The sequence below is a fragment of the Gadus morhua genome, chromosome 6 (genome assembly GCF_902167405.1).
Source record: "Gadus morhua chromosome 6, gadMor3.0, whole genome shotgun sequence".
Lineage (NCBI taxonomy): Eukaryota > Metazoa > Chordata > Actinopteri > Gadiformes > Gadidae > Gadus > Gadus morhua.
In genome coordinates this window covers 19,753,104-19,772,087 of record NC_044053.1, presented here as the reverse complement: position 1 = coordinate 19,772,087, position 18,984 = coordinate 19,753,104, and the positions used below count along the sequence as shown (strand labels likewise).

Sequence of the window (18,984 nt, the reverse complement as noted above, 5' to 3'; positions counted from 1 at the left end):
AACTATCAAACCAAACATCCTTCACATTCACCGAGCGAACATTATGAAAGTAAAATGCACATTTCTCGCTAGAAATGTTTCCATAAACGCATTTAATGGCGTAACTATGTTACTATTTCCACCCAGAATAAAGAAAGATGTCGGCCGTATGCTTCTGTGCAAGCTCACTACTCTCTGCCAGTGACGTCGGGTCAAGCTCCACGCTGATTGGCTACCGCGGCTAAGCGTCACGCGTTGGAGCGTTGAAAGTTCGATTTTCTGAACTCCGGGCGTTGGTGCGTTGGGCGCGTTACTGCGTTTACGTGCGTAATTACGTGCAACTGCCGCGCCTAATAACGCCCCCAACGCAACGCTTCAACGCTTCAACGCGTGTACCGCGCCTAGACCAATGGTTCCCTATGCAAAAATGCCGATATTCAACGCCCCTAACGCGAGCAACGCGGTTGGTGTGGCCGTACCTTAAGTCGTTGTGCACCTCCAGTCTGTTGCGCGCTTTTGTTTTGATGGCAACAAGTGAGCTGAATGTCAATAATGCATTTGCGAATTGATGGGACTGACCTGTCGCCAAGCTCTGCCCTTAAGCCCAGTTCAGACCAAAGATTCGCCTCAAAACGACTTGCAACTTGCGACTCCTTGCGACGAGATGGGCTGCGACGTTCTAAAAGCTTGGCAGTTCACACTGCTGCACCGGGCAGCGACGTCAGTTGGTTTCCCTAGCAACTATGAACGCTCTAGCACAGCTGAGAGCCGCAACAGCATCACGCTAAAAAGTAGCCTGGTACGGCCACACCAACCGCGTTGCTCGCGTTAGGGGCGTTGAAAATCGGCATTTTTGCATAGGGAACCATTGGTTTAGGCGCGGTACACGCGTTGAAGCGTTGAAGCGTTGCGTTGGGGGCGTTAGGCGCGGCAGTTGCACGTAATTACGCACGTAAACGCAGTAACGCGCCCAACGCACCAACGCCCGGAGTTCAGAAAATTGAACTTTCAACGCTCCAACGCGTGACGCTTAGCCGCGGTAGCCAATCAGCGTGGAGCTTGACCCGACGTCACTGGCAGAGAGTAGTGAGCTTGCACAGAAGCATACGGCCGACATCTTTCTTTTTTCTGGGTGGAAATAGTAACATAGTTACGCCATTAAATGCGTTTATGGAAACATTTCTAGCGAGAAATGTGCATTTTACTTTCATAATGTTCGCTCGGTGAATGTGAAGGATGTTTGGTTTGATAGTTATGACGAAGAGGGAACGCTCCGTTCACTTGCATGGACAGAGTCTCTGGTTGCTAAGCAACCTCAACGTCTTGGCGGACTGCTTCTCTGCTGATCAACACTGCGAATGCTGGAAACACACCAGACACACCATGTGAAGTTATTTAACCCGATTATTGTTATTTATATCCGAGATTATTTAATCTAACCTGATCTAAACTCTATCACCCAAACACGGCGGCGTTTGGGTTTCCTACCTCGGACTCCAGCGCAGCCACGGCCGACATTTTTCTTTATTCTGGGTGGAAATAGTTACATAGTTACGCCATTAAATGCGTTTATGGAAACATTTTTAGCGAGAAATGTGCATTTTACTTTCATAATGTTCGCTCAGTGAATGTGAAGGATGTTTGGTTTGATAGTTATGACGAAGAGGGAACGCTCCGTTCACTTGCATGGACATGGACTCATCTAGCTGCGTTGGCGCGTTGACGCGTTGGAAGCGTTGAACCACCACACACTGGTCAAGCGTCAGGTTAGGCGCGTTACTCGCGTTGTCCAACGCGAGTAACGCGGTTGGTGTGGCCGCACCATTAGGTACGGCCACACTGCACGCGTTAGGTAAGGCCACACTGCACTCGCGTTGGCGTTGAAAATCTGCATTTTTGCATAGGGAACCATTGGTGTAGGCGCGTAGACGCGTTACACGCGTTAAAGCGGCACGTTATGAGCGTTAGACGCGGCATACGCACGTAATGACACACGTAAACGCACCAACGTGCAAAGTGAAAAAATGTGAACTTTTTACGCGCCTACGCGTGACTGTGCTTTCACACCAAACGCGACGGGGCGACAAGATCCCATACAAAGTAAACGTAGAGACACGTATCGTGCACATTTTTTCGCGAGTGAAACCCGTTTCGCCCTGCACAGGCGAGCGCGTTCACGAGGATTTGTGGCAAAGTTCGTTTAAATAATTCAACTTTGACGCGAATTTCGCGTGATGACAGCCAATCAGCGTTCAACAGCGTGGCCACTGAGTGACATGTGTAACGTAACAGCAGAGCCGGACAGTAACGGAGTACATTTACTTGAGTACAGTACTTAAGTACAATTTTGAGGGATCTGTACTTTACTCGAGTATCATTTTTTGGGAGTACTCATGACTTTACTCAAGTACATTTGAGAGTATGAAATATTGTACTCTTTACTCCGTTACATTTCTATCCATAACCGTGAGTACCCGTTACTCCTTCTGAAAAATAAAAGGAGAAAAGAAAAATCACGGAAACCCTCAATTTGTTGTTTCCCTCTCAAACGTGAATCCCTCTCAAACTGATTAGGACAGCCTTCAGCCTATCAGCAATCACCTTTGCTTTCCGCCAAAGCCAACTCCATGGTCAGAATTAGATGAGAGACGATTGTTGATTTGATTGATAAAAAAACGGAGAAACTCACACATACATAGAATTGTTAGCTGAATTTTCTTTTCTGATATTGCATATTTATGTAAGCTGAGCAATTGTTTTTATGTTCTTGAGTATACTGTTATACTGTATACTATTGTGTATTGCCATGGTAAAAAGATGAAAATTACTTGATTTTACTTTCAATTCCTTTTACATTCTCCAAGGTGTTAACATTTTTCATAACTCCATGTAGGACGTTTCTATACATAAATGTAAGCACTGTGGCAGTAGTAATGCAATATTTAGAAAACATACTCTTGTACTCTTGATACTCAAGTACTTTTAAAAACAAGTACTTCAGTACTTTTACTTAAGTAGACATCTGACTGTAGTACTTTTACTTGTACTTGAGTAAAATTTAGCAAGGGGTATCTGTACTTTTACTCAAGTAAGGAAGCTATGTACTCTGTCTTTTGACAGAGTACATGACAGAGTAGATTGTTGCAGTTTGCGACTCCCGGAGCTCTATATATAATAGTATATAATATAATATAATTGTATATATAATATCACGGCCAAAAGCTCTGTGCGCCTCCGGATGGCCGTAGCGCGGGGAGCTCTCATAGGGATTGGGCTTCTCAGGGTTTGTTTACCGGCTTTGCTACGGTTACCGGTCTTGTGTGTTCCAACGGTTTATTAGGTAGGCCTATCCAATAAATCTCTGTCTAATCAATACTTCATTCACTGCCTCTTCCGTGGTCATTACAATATTATGAATAGACTGCGTCGGGTCCTCGATGAGAGGAAGGGGGCCCACATAGACACATAGAGTATGGGGCTACACCCCTGCTTATAATAGGCCTACGTGTTCTATTTCAATACTTATTTGGATTAAATTGGCCCAACTTTACGTTTATAAAAGTGCACTCTTAGTTTAAGATTAGTAAACTTTGAATACAACTAATTCACAGACCGAAGGGAACTAAGAGGGAAGAGAAACTATATTGTTACTATCACTCACTGTGATAATGATAGTGAAACATGGGGAATGAACGGTGGTTAAGATAATTACTTAAATAAACCGACCTAATCTAGTACTCATACTGCTTTCATAAGGATTAGCGTTCATATTTTAGCGTTAATGTTCCTCATGGAAAACATAACGTTAGGTATTAACTAGAGCTGTCAAGCGATTAAAATATTTAATCGTGATTAATCGCATTAATGTCATAGTTAACTCACGATTAATGGCGTTTAATCGCAAATTATTTTTCTATGCTAAATATCCCTTGATTTTTTTGTCCCATAATTCTTCTCATTTTAATTATCTTATCAACATGGTGAAGTGCATCGGCTTGCCTTGTGCAAATGATTTTTTATTGATAACAACATTGGCATATACTGATCAAAACAGGACGATACAAAAAAAGAGCCTATAGTGCAATTAAACGACTGCTTTTAACAAATGTAGACACATAGAGTACATAGAGAGAACATAGCAGTCAGGCTACTGCTTCTATGTTTTGAGCCAAAAAAAAAAAAAAAAGTTTTTATTTTTTTTAAATAAAACAATTGCGTTAATCGCGCGATCATTTTTAACGCCGCTAAAATTGGTTTGCGTTAACGCCGTTAATAACGCGTTTAACTGACAGCTCTAGTATTAACCTAAGTGGTCGACACAATTTTCCTTCAGTTGAACAGCTGAACACTTTGAGAGCCCGTTTCTCCCAAAGCATTGAGCATACCATTGTCAATGTAGATTAAACATGCATTCATTTTATATATTTAGTATTTAAAAATTGAGCTTCTAAAGTTAGAACCCTCTTTTTACCCTCTGACGGCATATGGCCATTTTTCTTTAATCAAATAACGTTAACAAAACAGCCAATACAGAACCCAGTCCCGTGTAGTCCGTGTCCGAGTTTCAGTCCTAGTCAGAGTCCCCCTGTCCCAGCCTAGTTCAGAGTAGACAGGAGCAGATCTAACCTTAAGTCGGGTGTCCTGATGCAGAAACAAGTTTATGAAAACAAGAGGCGTAACACAATAATATTACATGGTTCAGTAAAATGATCGAGGCTCTTGCCTTAACATCAAATTCGCAAACTCGAGTCCCGATGACTGTGTGGTAGTGATAAAAAAGAAAGTGTTTGAACCATATGGCACATCATTGTTATTTGTATATTCGTAATTATACACATATAATTATGATGTAAGATAGGCTACTAAAAATGTCATTGATTATATTGCGGCGTTGTGTATGTGCGTGTTTTATACCCTGGGCATGTAATTGAGGTGACATGAAATGTCAACCCTCGCAGATTTTATAACAAGTTGAATTATAGTTGAAGTTTCATAGTAATTAAATATGAAAAAGAAATACAAATACTAGGGTAGATACAATTTAAAGATCTGACGCAACGCAGAAAAGCACCATGTGACGCAGCCACGCCTTCAAACTGGTTGCCAGGTTTGCTTACAAAGTTTTCCGTGAAGGCTGTATTTCGGTATTTGCCCTTAGAACGGGGGTTTACTGAAGAATCTGGCAACTCGGCATACAACAAAGGAAAACTAGCGTAATCATTACGCGCGTTTATTTTTGCCTTGTTTTTATTATTTACGCAACGTAGTCTAGTTTTATACTTCCGTTTGTCTGACTACGGCCTTATGCTCCACGACTGATAAAGCATGGCTGAACAAAGTTAAACGGTGAGCTCGGGTTGCCTTGTCAAGTGCAGTGCTCTACGCTAAGTGACGTTAGCTAGCTTGTTGCTAATGCTAGGCGAGAGGATCCTGTTTAACAATAACGTCACGTGTGTCACAGCGTCCATGTACCGTGTAACACGTACCAAGTGTTCTCAAGCGTTACACAGTCAGTAACGTTACGTTATACACGTCCGTGAAGTCAACGTAGTTCACGTACGAGCCTCCAAGCCTCTGCACACGCATGGCTAGGTAGATCAGTAGAACAGTCACCCCTCTCTGTTTACTAAACTGATACAGTCCATGCGGTTTACTGTATTCAGAACTGTTATTTAGTTTGATCTTGTAGGGGGGAAGCTGTGCATTAATCATCATGTGTAATCTATTCCCCTTTTAAATGGAAGAGGGTTGGAGGTGTGTCACAGCCTGGGGTGTAAGACTGGAAATGCACTGGCTCTTACTATGTCCCTTCTCCAGCACGGCGTGGATCCTAACAGACTGATCATCCTTGCTAGGGTCCTCAGTGACCCCAGAGAGAATGCACCGCTGTGGGGACAAAGACTTCCAGACATCGACCAGAAAAATGGGCACATCGTTGCTCTTCCAGCTGTCAGGTCATGAGCGAGAGCTGGACCTGGTGTTCCTGGACCACAGCTACGCCAAACCCTGGAACGCACATCCAGACGCCAGCAGCGCCCGGCCCACCAGAGCACTGTTCGTCACCGATCGTCGTCGGCAGCCCGATGGCCCATCGTGAGTAAAACGGTTAACTTCTTCTGGTTATTTAAACCGATACGTCGACCACAGCTGTCCTGTAACCCTGTCTCCGTTTCATCATTGAATGATCCTCTGGCCGTCAACGATTTGTAATTTAATCTTTCTCCTTAGAGAGTCGGATGCGGTGCTGGATATTGAGACGGTCACTCCCACACCCATCCCCCTGTATGATAACCAGAAAGCCCGGAGTGTGATGAAGGAATGCGAGAGACACGTCTTATTTGCTCGAACCATTGCTGATAATCCCCCGCCCCCCGACGACTGGGAGGACCATGTCAACAAGTAGGAAGCACTTGCAGTACACTATTTACTATCTAGTCCATCCCTTTTGACCTGGTGTTTTAGTGATCCATCTTCTTTCCGTTTCAGAACTGGGTGGTCCTTGGTGCAGAACAAGTTGTTCAATAAACTGCTTAAAGCGCTGCAGACCGAACGCCTAGCCCGGCTCGCCAACGAAAATGTGAGTTAATTAGTAAAGACACCTGCCACTATTGCCTCATCACTTTGTACAAAAGGCCACAGTTGGTTTAAGGTCATTCTTTTTCACATGTGACATTGTATCCATAATAAGAGTCTTCTTATCACTAATCTTCTTGCCCTGGCTGCAGGCCTGCAATGAACCAGTCTTGCGTAGGATTGCTGTGGATAAGTGTGCCAGGAAAGTGCGTCATGCGCTTGCTAGTGTCAACTGGGATACGAAGCTGACTCAGTGGTTGCACACTACCTTGATCGAGTCATTGAGCCTCGCCATGCTCGCTGCCTATCTGGATGTCCTCCAGACCCTCAAAAGCAAGGTAGTTTTACTTGATCTATATCCACTGCACAGTATTAATGACTTATTAATAGTTGCTATTACTCGGATGAGAAAGCTTCATGTGTAGTGTTTGGGCAAAGTCTTATTGCTTTCATCGTTTTCTCCCGCTCTGGCCAGCTGCCATCCCTGATTGACAGGATGCTGCAGACGTCCTCTGCCAAGAGCGGAGCGGCTGGTGCTGAGGCCCTCTCGCTGTTACTGAAACGTCCCTGGGACCCCGCTGTGGGGGTTCTGTCCCATAACAAACCGGTTTGTTTCCTTCTTCCCTTTCCTTTTTGGTGCTTCAGTCTGTGTTTACTTTTTTGTAGGGCTGGCGATATGGACCAAAACTCATATCTCGATATTTTTTGTTTGAATGGCGATATACGATATTATAACGATATTTTGAACAAAACGGGTAAAGTGTGTAGTTTTAACTCCACGCCACAAGTATTCACCATCAACCATTTATTTAGGTTTAGGAAAAAATAAACAAAAAAATTACTTCATGGTGTGTCTTTTTAAAATGTATTTGTAACCAGCATTCGTAATGTTGATCAGCAGAGAAACAGTCTGCCAAAGACGTTGACGTCGCTTAGCAACCGAAGACGCTGGGGTTGACAAATTGCCGGACTATTTGCGGAGTGATACCAAAGACGTCATTAGAGGCAAAAAATCCTTGGTTTTCCTTGAAAGCCTCTTCTTTAATTTGAATGATTTTAGCTTGCGTGTGCCCGTGCCTACGATAAATCACACAAGATTAAATCATTGTAATTAATGTGCTTTATTTTTATCTTGCACTATTGGAGCACGTATACTTTTTTGCACTCCGCCTCAAACTACGAGATGGTTAGTGTTACACCTTTCCCGCTGTCGGCTCCCAGACCGAGGAGCACAGGGGAGACGTTCCCTCCAGGGCCGATGATCTCTCGGGGGCAACACCCTTCACTTTGACCGGCAGTGGGTCTGCTTATAGGTCGGAATATGGTCGGAATGAAGCAGCCACCGATTCTTGCTGGGTATTATATTCTTACACACAACCGATTCGATCATTACTTCACTAAACTGACACACACACACACACACACACACACACACTGCCAGTAATATGCCCACCAGATACTTTCCGTGCGCACGAGATACTTTCTCGTGCTCACTAGATACTTTCTCGTGCACACCAGGGGTCTTTTTATAAAACTGTGCGTGGGATCGTTACTAAAAGTGTACGTACGCCCAAAAGCCAAGTTTTGCGTGCGACAAAAAAGATTCAGACTTATAAAACCCTGCGTACGCACACCGTACTCAATCTTTGATTTATAAATCACAGAGTGCCTACAAGTGTGCGCAGCTGAATCAGCTTCACGTTCCGCCCTGTATAAGCCCCTTTTTAACCATAAATGGTCAATGCAAATGACCTCATGAATCGATCTGCATATATAACAGACTCAGATGCAAGTATTATGTCTTGTCTGAAAAAATGGCAGAAGTACTGAGAAAAGCAAAAAAGCGAAATTTCACGGAGGTTGAAGTGGAGACACTTGTGGGTGAGATGGAGCCCCGAAAAGTAGTTTTGTTCGGCGGTCACGGGATTGTGATCGCAAACAACAAAAAGCAGAGTGAGTGGCAACATGTTGCTGCAGCAGTGAACTCTGTCAGTAGCACGGAGCGCACAGTCCCAGAATCCAGAATTAAAAAAGAAGTTGTCTGACATAAAGGTACATATTTTTATGTAGCCTACCAATAAATCGTTATGGTCCCTAAAGACCCTCTCCCTCCGAATCCTGCCATTTGCATGGTCTGCAGAAGTGCCATATGGTGCAGCATTACCACGGCGCTCACCGCTGTATTTATAGGGTTACGGTAATAAGACTGACTGAGAACACCTTGAATAATCAGTTTGTAATCACCCACGTAAAATGTTCTTGAACATAACCCCTTTTTAATGCCAGATTTGTCATGAAAAGCATCAAGAGTAACGGACAAGGTTTGTGATGAGGTGTGTGGCTTGGTTTTCCACACTTGGGATTTAATTAACATTTGATTATGTGTTTACAGTGTCGCATAAAAATATGATGTTATTGACACATGTTGGACAGATGCTTTATTCCATGCAGTCGAGCCGTCGGTGGACAGTATGGAGTGATGGGATTAAATATAGAGAATTTTTTTTATTTCTATTCTAAGGAGATGTTTCTGGAGTTATAACTGAGAAATAACGCATTTGACTTAAATTATTCTGATTACATAGATTTAACGCATGATACGGGTTGAATTTAAATTTATGAAGGGCGATGATAAAACATAATCGTTCTTGTCACTCAATTCTTCTGTCTGACTTCAGTTCACCTCCACACCATCTGTGTCGCCAATTCGCCTTTTCCTCTAAACCATGCGTACGCATGGGTCAGAGTTTGCTTAGGGCTGCGCACATTCTCCCGTCAAGTTGTTTTTTTATAGATCACAGCCGTGGCGTGGAAAGTCACGTACGCCAATTTCAGCCCAGTTTTGTGCGTACGCAACGGTTATACATGAGACCCCTGATACTTTCTCCTGCTCACGAGAAACGTTAAAAACATTTATTTTACCCCATGTCCCTTTTACGGGTGCCGTACTCTCTACCACCGTATCCGCCATGTTTTTGTTCAAAGTTTGTTGTGATGCGTAATGTGGGTGGGAGAACACTACATACATGTAAAGGGCGGGATTGAGCAGCTGAACATGGCTTGTAGGCTCACAGAGCAGCGGTCAGCCTTATAAAATAGCGCTCGCAAGGCAACATCAAAATAATATATGATATACCGGTATGGCGATATTGTCTCAACTACATATCTCTTTAAAAAATATACCGGTATAAATCTTACTACCGTTATATCGCCAAGCCCTACTCTGTTGCACAAAAACAAGAACAGTTTGTAAAGCACAGAGGTCTGTTTTTGTGTCTGTTTCAGAGCAAGCTCCCTGGCTCCCCCCTCATCCTGATCGCCCCCTCAGGCCCCACCAACCCTGCCCTTTCCACCTCCCGGAGAATGAGGTTCTGGCAATCTCAGCTCTCTTGTCTCGGAAAGGTCAGTGGCAAAGTCTGCGTACTTCAGCCACCCTGTTGTTTTTGTTTTCTCATGGTGTGCTTAACTTTTATTTTATTTTTTTAGGTCATTCCAGTGAACACCCATGTAAACAGTGGATCAAATGTTGGGATTAATCAATGTCTGGAGCACATGTTGGGGACCGTGAGGGCAAAAGTCATGGAGGTATGCCGTTTTTGCTTTTTTCTTGGCTTGTTTATAGTTCACAACCGATTTTGGTGTGTGGCGCAACTGTCTCTTCTAGTGGTTTAGGATATTAACTTTTGTCTTAGTCCAAGCTTTCAATAATTTGTTTTCTTAATCAACAGCAAAGCTTACCCTCCTTTGATGCTTTTGAATATGTTTATTTATTTTTTTCAATCATAAATCCCACAACACTACAAGTGAACAAAGTGTTTATACTGTTTTCAATGCAGGTTCACAGCCATTTCCCTCTCAAACCCATTGTCCTGGTGGGGTGGAATGTAGGAGCTCTTATTGCCTGTCATGTGAGTGCTCTTTTACCCACTGTTGCACAATGATTACATTCACACTTTTATATTCCTTCCTGTGATGCAGTGTTTGACTTTTCCCCTTTCCAACGGCAGGTCTCGCTGATGGAGTATCTGACGGCTGTGGTGTGTCTGGGCTTTCCCCTTCTAACTGTCAATGGACCAAGAGGGGTGAGCTCTCACCGATGAAGTCGGGTCAATACTCTGTCGTGTATGGCGGTCTCTCCTAAGCTAATGTTTGCTGTGTCCCTGGGCGGGCAGGATGTGGACGACACGCTGCTGGACATGAATACGCCGGTGCTGTTTGTGGTGGGGCAGAACGCCCTGCAGTGCAGCACGGAGGCCATGGAGGAGTTCAGGGAGAGGCTGAGGGCCGACAACAGCATGGTGGTGGTGGGAGGGGCTGACGACTACCTCAGGTGTGTCTTCAGTGCCGTGCACGCCACCGCTTCACCGCATATTTTACCACGTCATGGTGTCACGGTGTGACGTGTGACAAAGTCATGGTGTGATGATTTCATGGTGGATGCTGGTGGATCCCTATCTACTGTACTCTTCACTACAGTCAGGTCATTCGGGTGGTGGCGGTGGTGATAGTAGTAGTAGTATTGGTGTTGTTGGTAAAACAAAATAGCAATAGTATTGATGTTGTGTTTTCCCCTTCAAGGATCAACTCAACCAAAATGAAAACGGAGGGACTCACTCAGACCATGGTGGATCGCTGCCTGCAGGTACCACAGACCTGTCCCTCTTCAGCTGCCGCAGACCTTTTTCTTTCATGTTCAATAGACATAGCCTTGCTGACGCCACGTTGTACTGTTGGCGGTGTGTAGGACGAGATAGCGGACTTCCTGTCTGTGGTGCTGACCCGGGCAGAGAGCCACAGCCACGGCTCAGGGGAGCTGAGGGACCTGGACACGGAGAAGAAGAGGAGGCCCCGGAGAGAGCTGCCCTTCGACCTGGAGCGGGGCCGGCCCTCGTCGCCGGCCATGAGGCTCCCCATCTCCCCCTCAGGCTCGGAGGTCAGTCCTCAGTTTGCTGCTTGACGCGACACTGGACACCAAGTGTCGCGTCACATGGAGAAAGTGTTCAGCTCAGTCTTTCATTGGTTTAAATTAGGGCTGCAACTGACGATTATCTTAATAATCGATTAATCGGTCGATAATTTTTTCAATTAATCGATGGATCTGATAAAATAATTAACATTAGTAATTGCCGCATCTTTATTCAAAGCTGAACATTACTTCAAATTTGCAGTGCAGACTGAAGTGTAAAAACACAAGGTTATTGCTCCAACGTCCCGGAACTATTAAAAGTAATATTAAATGATAAAAAGATTAAAAAAAACATAACTGGGATAACACAAGAAAAACCTACAATGTATGATATACATTTATAAATAAACGGTATATAAGGGATGTCCATGGTTAACCGGTTAACCGATAACATCTTTAACCAGTAAATACTAACTGTTAAAAATAGATTAAATCATCTTAATTTCTCTCAGATGACAGGAGATCGTTCATTTTTATTGATATTGATACCATTTTCGAGACTCCTTAACGATCCAAGTCTTTATTGATACCAATATTGATACTTTTCTATTATTTGTTGAAATAGAACTTGTATTATTGCTTTAATTGCTGATAAGATGATCATAGCTCAAGATAGGACGTTAAACAGGTCATAATTCCATCTTTACTATCTATTTTAGTTTTCGCCAAAATCTCAATTTCAACACATCAATCATATTACTGAGCCGACCTGAACACGTCCCATTTGACACTATTTGCTACTTTTTTTTAAGCTAACTAGCTCTATATCCTGCCGATTTTAACATGGATTTAAAAACAGGATTACTATTTTTAACTGACGGGACTTTCTACACCATCTGGTTGTTTGATTACTACCGCTGCTATGAATGACTGTTGATGCACGCGGTGCCGACTCCGAGCCCGTCTGCACACCGTCTGTAGCAGCAGCAGCTGACAGTTTTTGGTTGGACTAGACGGAATCTGAGTTGAAGGAGTTTTTTTAACCCAAAGACAGTAAAGGTACAACACTTTTATACAGGCCTACAGTCCAGTGTTAAGATATGACCAAAATACAAAATGTGGTCGCTCACACTAAAGCTCGCTGTGGGCGTGCATGAACCATGAACCAACCTGCCGGCGGCTGGCTGTAAACAGTGCCGCGCCTACGAGTGACGTATTTATCGCGCGACTCAACGAATCGATGGCCAAATTCATTGCCAACGCTTTCAGTTGGATTTGTTGTTGCAGCCCTAATTTAAATCGAGAAGGAAATCTTTAAAAATGATCACCACATGAAACTACATGTGATATTGAACCGATGGATGGATTGATGGTTGACCATAATCATCCTAAGCGTCGTCAAGCTATCTGCTACAACATTGTGTATTGACGTTGTTAATGGAAGAACATAGTGTCCTAGCAGGTCAAATGTTTTGGAAAGATCACCAATGTGCTGCTGTGCCCTTCAGGATCTTTCCAGCATCTGCAGCAGTCCCACCTCCAGCCCCAAGCCCAAAACCTCAGGCCTCTCTCCAGCTCAGAAGTCCAGCCTGATCACAGCCACACAGCTCCTCAAGACGCACATGCAGCGCTCCGGCACCACGCTCACACACAAGCAGGCTCAAGGTACGTCTGGCCGGCTTCCACAGGCTGGGACACAACAGGTGCCGCGAAAAGTGCCCTTGTGTACTACGGGCATTCGTACAATGGGCCTTCTGCCCAGACGTGCACCATCTCACTCTTGCCCCCCCCTCGCCCCCAACACGCAAACACACATGCACACAAATACACACGCGCGCACACTCATGCACACTCACACAGGCACTCACGCGTGCACATGCACACAGTCTGGTGTGAATCTGTCAACTGTGAGTCACAAACCCCCAACTGCCATGAAGTGTTCCTAGGAATCATACATACTTCTCATAATCTCCATTCTGTTTATAAGATGACCAATGTTTTAGATAACCGAGTCATGACATCAGCAGGGTCAGGCTGGAATATAACTGTAAATACTCTCCCTCATCCCTCTTCTGCCTGCTGCTCCTCTCTTTCCGTCCTCTGTTTCCAATTCATTCCAGCTCAGTTTGCAGCTTTTATGAAACAAAACATGCTTGTGAGGAAAAACCTTCCTCCGGGCACCCCTCCCTGTGTCTTTGGTAAGTATCTGTCCCCTCTCCTTTCTCTTTTCTCTTCATTTTCTTCTTCCTGCATCACTGACATATCTTAATTGCTGTATTTCCCTTTCTCCGTTTTGTTTGACGCGGCATACCTACTGGCAGCTATTTTGTACAATGATGTTATTATTATTATGCAATTTTTATGATTGTTTGTTCAGCACTGTAAAGTTTAGGAAACCTTTTCACCCGCTTGAGTTACATTATGACTAGGACTGAGAAGGGGCAAACAGCAGCATATACATTTACATTTAGGGCATTTAGCAGACGCTTTTATCCAAAGTGACTTACAATAAGTATATTTGTCAGAAGAAAGAGAAACAACATATCGCTGTCTGTACAGTTAGGATTTTCATAGCACCAAGTGCCAAGTACTTACAAATGTTAGCTTAAACCATTCCCTGTTTAAGTGCAAGGACGAACAACAAACAATGAGTGCATACATTAAGTTCCAGCATATCAAGATCCTCCTGGTCTGCAGCCCTCTTTGAGTAACGCGGCTCCTTCCACAGTGCCCGTGTCCAGCGACCAGGCGGAGGGCATGGACCGGGATGAGTTCCGGCCCCACGGCAAGAGGAGGCAGACCCCCAGCCCCACGCCCGGCCGCGGCTCCAAGAAGGCCAAGATCAAGGTCACCATCGTATCCCAAGGCGAGTCAGCAGGGGGCGCCCTCGCTTCTTCCACGCAGGAAGGTAGACGCTTGCTCTTCACTGTAGCACTCCAGTAGGGCTGCACACGGGCACTGTGTACTTTCAAAGGGCATGGCCGACCCTTTGGTTGTTCCTTCAATGCTCCTCGCTGCCCTAGACTGGGTATATATTTATTATTGTTGTATTGAAATCCCAGATTTCTTTGTGCCAACCCCTCCCCCTAGACCCATTCAATCTTATTGCCCTTTCAGTCAAAAGCTAAATTTGGGTTAATAGCAAAAAGGAATGCTGGCCCGAGGGAAGCTTGGCTGGAGGCGCTTCTTCAGAAGCCATTACGGGCAGCTTGTTTACTTCCTGATTTAATGGCCGTTTCCGGCTCTGCACGTACAGCCGGGGCCTCAGGGAGGCCAGTGACCATGACGGTGGGCCAGACCGTGGCTGGGGCCAAGGAACTCTCCGGCCTCCTGACAGCTCAGCGGTAGGTCCGACCGCCCTGCCACCCCCCTCCAACCCAATGTAACCCCTTACCTTCACTGACACCCCTACACGCTTACCACGCCCCTCATGGTGGGCCGACCTGTGCTCGCCAACGAGCGTTGATGAGGTGCGGGCTGCGGGCTCGGGGGTGGGGGAGCCGGCTGGTAGCCAGACGCCGCTCTGTGGGCTAGCTCCTGAGGAGACTGGTTGGTTGTGTGTCACTGCAGGTCTGCTAGTGTCTCAGAGGTGTCTAGTGGCCTGTCCGCAGGCCCCAGCTCTCTCGGCAGCGTGCAGTCTTGCATGGTGTCGTTGTCCTCCGCACCAGCCCAGGGGCCGGCTCCTGCTACCTCCCAAGGTATCTGCTGTCCCGTCCTGCCTGTGCATCACTCTCAGCTCGCCCATCGATATCATTACACACGGCACGGACCACCTCGCTGTTTACCCAGAGCTTTGATGTCCCCTCTGAGGTTGTAAACAGCCATGGAACACACCGTGTGATGGCAGCGACATTGCCTAGTAAACATTGCCATTGATTTGTTCCTGTTGCGCCATCTGTCCCCGTCTGTCCCCGACCTTGCCCTTTGAACGTGACTTTTGCAGTGTGCGTACTGCCTCTCCTGTGCGGGTGTGTGTGCATGTGTGCCACTGGAGTCACCGATGCTGTTTGTGTGTGCAGCGCCGTCCGCCAGCAGTCTGCTCCAAGGCCTAAGCTTCAGTCTACAGGAGATCGTCACCAAAGCTCCTAGCTCTCCCGCCACATCCGCAAGCACAGGCAGCACCCAGGTACAACGCACGCATCCACCTCCTGTGTTAACGACATGGCGGACTAGCACCAGTTAGACTCCAACTCCTTCTCATGGCGCTTGCTCGTTGAGGGCTTGGAGTTGAGTGGGGTTGCCGTCTATTCCATCTGAATTGAGTCGTGATAAAGGTCCATGTCAATAAAGTTGAATCCCCGACTGGTGGTTGTGTCTGTGGTCAGAGGTGCGTTGTGATCAACTGCAGCTCATCCGGTGTCTGTGCTCCACAGGTGATGTCTGGGAGGACCCAGGGCCAGGTGCTGAGCTCCATCTGCAGCAGCACTCTGCTGCGAGCTGTGCCGGTGACCTCCGCAGGCGGCGTGTCCAAGACCACCGCCATCCACCAGCTCCTCACCAACGGCGGCCTGGCCAAGCTGGCCAGCAGTCTGCCCGGTCTGGCCCACATCAGCCACAGCCAGAGCGCCGGTACGTCTCGGACCGCCAAGCCCAGACGCCCGCGCTGAGCGCCCAGGGTTCATTCCTCCATGTGGTGGGGACACTAGGTCAGGGTGGTCCTGTCAGCCCCGCTACAGGAAGGGGCTGTCGGCTATTGGAGCACATGGCGACCCTGCGAGAGCGTAACCAATGCTCTCGTCTTACAGTTGCACAGATGCACAGCCCCGCTACGCAGGACGTATTTTGTGTTGTTGTTTTCTCCTGAATATTTCTGTTTGGAAAGAGCCATAACATCTTATATGATGTGATGTCCAAACCTTAGTTTGACAGCTCCTGACTCATCATGTGAAGTGGAAGCGGACTGTATGTGGAATGCTTACATGTTGGTGCAGCAGCAGCCCAATTTGATTTAGGAGAACTGTAACCATAGTGACAAAAGAAAACAGCGATTTTGATGGTAACAAAAACCGAGTATCAAAATGATTTGAGCCAAATGACATTGTTAATGTTTTCCAAGATCTGTCCATCTTGAGAGATTCACCACTTTATGTTTAATGTGTTCATTCTGTGTGCCTCTGCATGTTACATTTGGAATCCTGTTCATTAAATCACGTTCAACAAGCACACATTCTCATTATAAGAGAGAGCTTCACTCTGAGATACTAGTGGGGTGCAAAGCCTTCCAATCATTGCAATAAAAAGTTAAATCCAATCCATGTTTTCTTCATTTGAGTGTGCTAAAATCGTTCCTCCATTTTCATGCTGTGCTTGCTTATTGAACATTGTCATGTGTTCCATCACGACCATTAACGCCTTAACCATTTAATTTGCTTAGAGCTAAAACAAGAGCTTCATTATGACAGCCGTCTTGAGAAATATGAAATGCAAAATTATAATATATTTGTTGTACTCCTTGTTGCTGCATGTCCTTGTTACAAGCTTTTCCAGGACTGCATGTCCATCTTCTCCAGGTTGTGATGAGGACTGCTGTCTTTATATTGTACTGCTTGTTACTGTATGTCGATCTTCTCCAGATTATGTTGAGAACTGCGCTATGCATCTTTATATTGTAAACCTTGTTACTGCATGTCCATCTTCTCCGGGTTGTGTTTAGGACTGCTGTGTCTTCACATTGTACTCCTTGTTACTGCATGTTCATCTTCTCCAGGTTATGCTGAGGACTGCTGTGTCTTTATATTGAACTCCTTGTTGCTGCAAGTCCATCTTCTCCAGGTTTTGTTGAGGACTGCTGTGTCTTTATATTGAACTCCTTGTTGCTGCATGTCCATCTTCTCCAGGTTATGTTGAGGACTGCTGTGTCTTTATATTGTATTCCTTGTTGCTGCATGTCCATCTTCTCCAGGTTGTGTTGAGGCCTGTTCTTTGTGTCTCGTCGGTAGGGCAGAAAGCCCCCACGTCTATCATGGTGACCCTGCGAGGATCTCAGCCCAGAGTGGGATCATTAAACCAGCCTGCCGCTCTGACGCTGGCGAAGACTCCAGACCCAAAGGTGTGTTTGGTGTTGGTACTTCATGAAGTACATCTTTGAGGAGTCTTCTATTTATTTCTAACGTTTTTATGAAGGGGGACATCGTTGAACTAGCTCAGCCATTATTCAATATCAGCCCAGATCATTTGTGATTATGTTTTTCTTTCTGCTGCCATTAACGTCCATTCTTTACGTTGTGCTTCACACTGCCCACATCATTATCTTCACCACCAAAAGGGATTCTTGGTGCCATTACAAGTGTTTACTGCCATGGCAACTGCACTTTCACAAGAGGGGGAGGGGGAGGTGGAATGTGTGTGTGTGTGTGGGGGGGGGGGGTGGGTATCTCTAGAAATTAAATGGTTCTGTCTGGTTTTAATTATACAAGCCCAATACTTTCAAAGTGGTTGCTTTTTTGTCATACTTTAACGCCATATCAGCTCTATATATTGTACATTTGTGTCAGGTTGCTGTATGTAGGCTATTATGACCAAATTATGCATACAAAAATTCTATCCGTAGCATTGCCATAGGTCACATTTTAATTGGAATTAGGGCCCATATCCCAATGGATTCCATAAGGGTTTTCTCCCAGACAATTACTTTGTGTGCTCCAGGGTTCGTAAATCACAACGTGTTTCAATGTCGTCCTTCGCAGCAGTGATGCACGAGGATTTCTCGCCACGATTGGCTGGCTGCTAGAACCAGCTCACTCTCAGAGACCTGCCCTGGGGCTGTGACCTACAGTTGGGCCTTTAGGAGGCAGAGCCACCCCGCCCGCCTTGACCTGGGCCCTGACTGACCCACCCTCTCATCTGACCAGGCATCAAGGCCTGATCTGGATGAAAGACTGAAGAGGCCAAGACCACTCGTTGGTCTGGCAACACTGAGCACTGCTACATGCTGCTGCTATGCTCCAAAAAGCTGAAGGCTTGATTACAATATGTCGCTATGTGCTCCCCTCGTTTCAGAAGAAGAAACTGTAGAGATCATGGATTATGCTCTTTGCAAGAGAATTGTTTATTGTCTGACAATGTGGATTATGTGTTCATAGGGAACTAACCATGTTTTAGTTTATGTTCATTTCTTACTGTTGTGGGTTTTATAATGATCTATCTATAATCCCCTATCACTTATAACCTCTGGAGATATTCATAACTACATTTTATTCATATTTGTTTACAGTGAACAACAAAAGCTAATTTCAAGTCTTTTGTTTTCTTTGCAGAATGATTTCTTTGTTGTTTTATAATTGTTTTTTTCATTATATATTGATTGCTAAAATGATTGCATGAACCTTCGAAAACGGAACCTTTAAAAACGTCTGTCCCATATTTGTTTTGTCATTGAAAAATCTCAACTCCATAATTAACTCTTTGAAATTCAGGCTAAACAACTACAAGTAAATCCCCCTCTAATAAAGCGCTGTGTTTTCAATACGCTTGTGTTTCTCAGTATATATTTTGTCTGTTTGTTTATTGTGTGGGCGCCTGTCCTC

The 18,984-nt window shown here is 45.2% G+C and overlaps 1 protein-coding gene across 11 annotated transcripts; it reads left to right on the top strand.

The window, feature by feature from the left end:
* Positions 1–5,127: 5,127 nt before the first annotated feature.
* On the top strand, positions 5,128–18,943 carry kansl3 (KAT8 regulatory NSL complex subunit 3). 11 transcript variants are annotated; one of them, XM_030357850.1, is made up of 22 exons: positions 5,128–5,325; positions 5,797–6,072; positions 6,208–6,378; positions 6,466–6,556; positions 6,705–6,890; positions 7,028–7,159; positions 9,838–9,954; positions 10,039–10,137; positions 10,389–10,460; positions 10,560–10,634; positions 10,725–10,882; positions 11,131–11,194; positions 11,297–11,485; positions 12,967–13,123; positions 13,579–13,656; positions 14,187–14,324; positions 14,715–14,802; positions 15,029–15,156; positions 15,478–15,584; positions 15,832–16,027; positions 17,403–17,507; positions 18,145–18,943. In XM_030357850.1, exons 2-22 carry the CDS (start codon positions 5,858–5,860, stop codon positions 18,186–18,188), a joined length of 2,610 nt encoding a protein of 869 aa, XP_030213710.1. In that variant the 5' UTR covers positions 5,128–5,325; positions 5,797–5,857; the 3' UTR covers positions 18,189–18,943. The 11 variants fall into 11 exon arrangements, with proteins under 11 accessions (XP_030213710.1, XP_030213707.1, XP_030213705.1 ...); XM_030357847.1 differs by having other exon boundaries at positions 14,187–14,366; positions 18,148–18,943; XM_030357845.1 differs by having other exon boundaries at positions 14,187–14,366.
* The last annotated feature ends 41 nt before the right edge of the window (positions 18,944–18,984 follow it).

Bases quoted from the DNA above. Each gene is read 5' to 3' on its own strand.
- kansl3 (XM_030357845.1), top strand. From the start codon at position 5,858: ATGCACCGCTGTGGGGACAAAGACTTCCAGACATCGACCAGAAAAATG. The intron at 6,891-7,027 runs GTAGTTTTACTT...CGCTCTGGCCAG, and splicing joins TCCAGACCCTCAAAAGCAAG to CTGCCATCCCTGATTGACAG. The intron at 7,160-9,837 runs GTTTGTTTCCTT...TGTCTGTTTCAG, and splicing joins TTCTGTCCCATAACAAACCG to AGCAAGCTCCCTGGCTCCCC.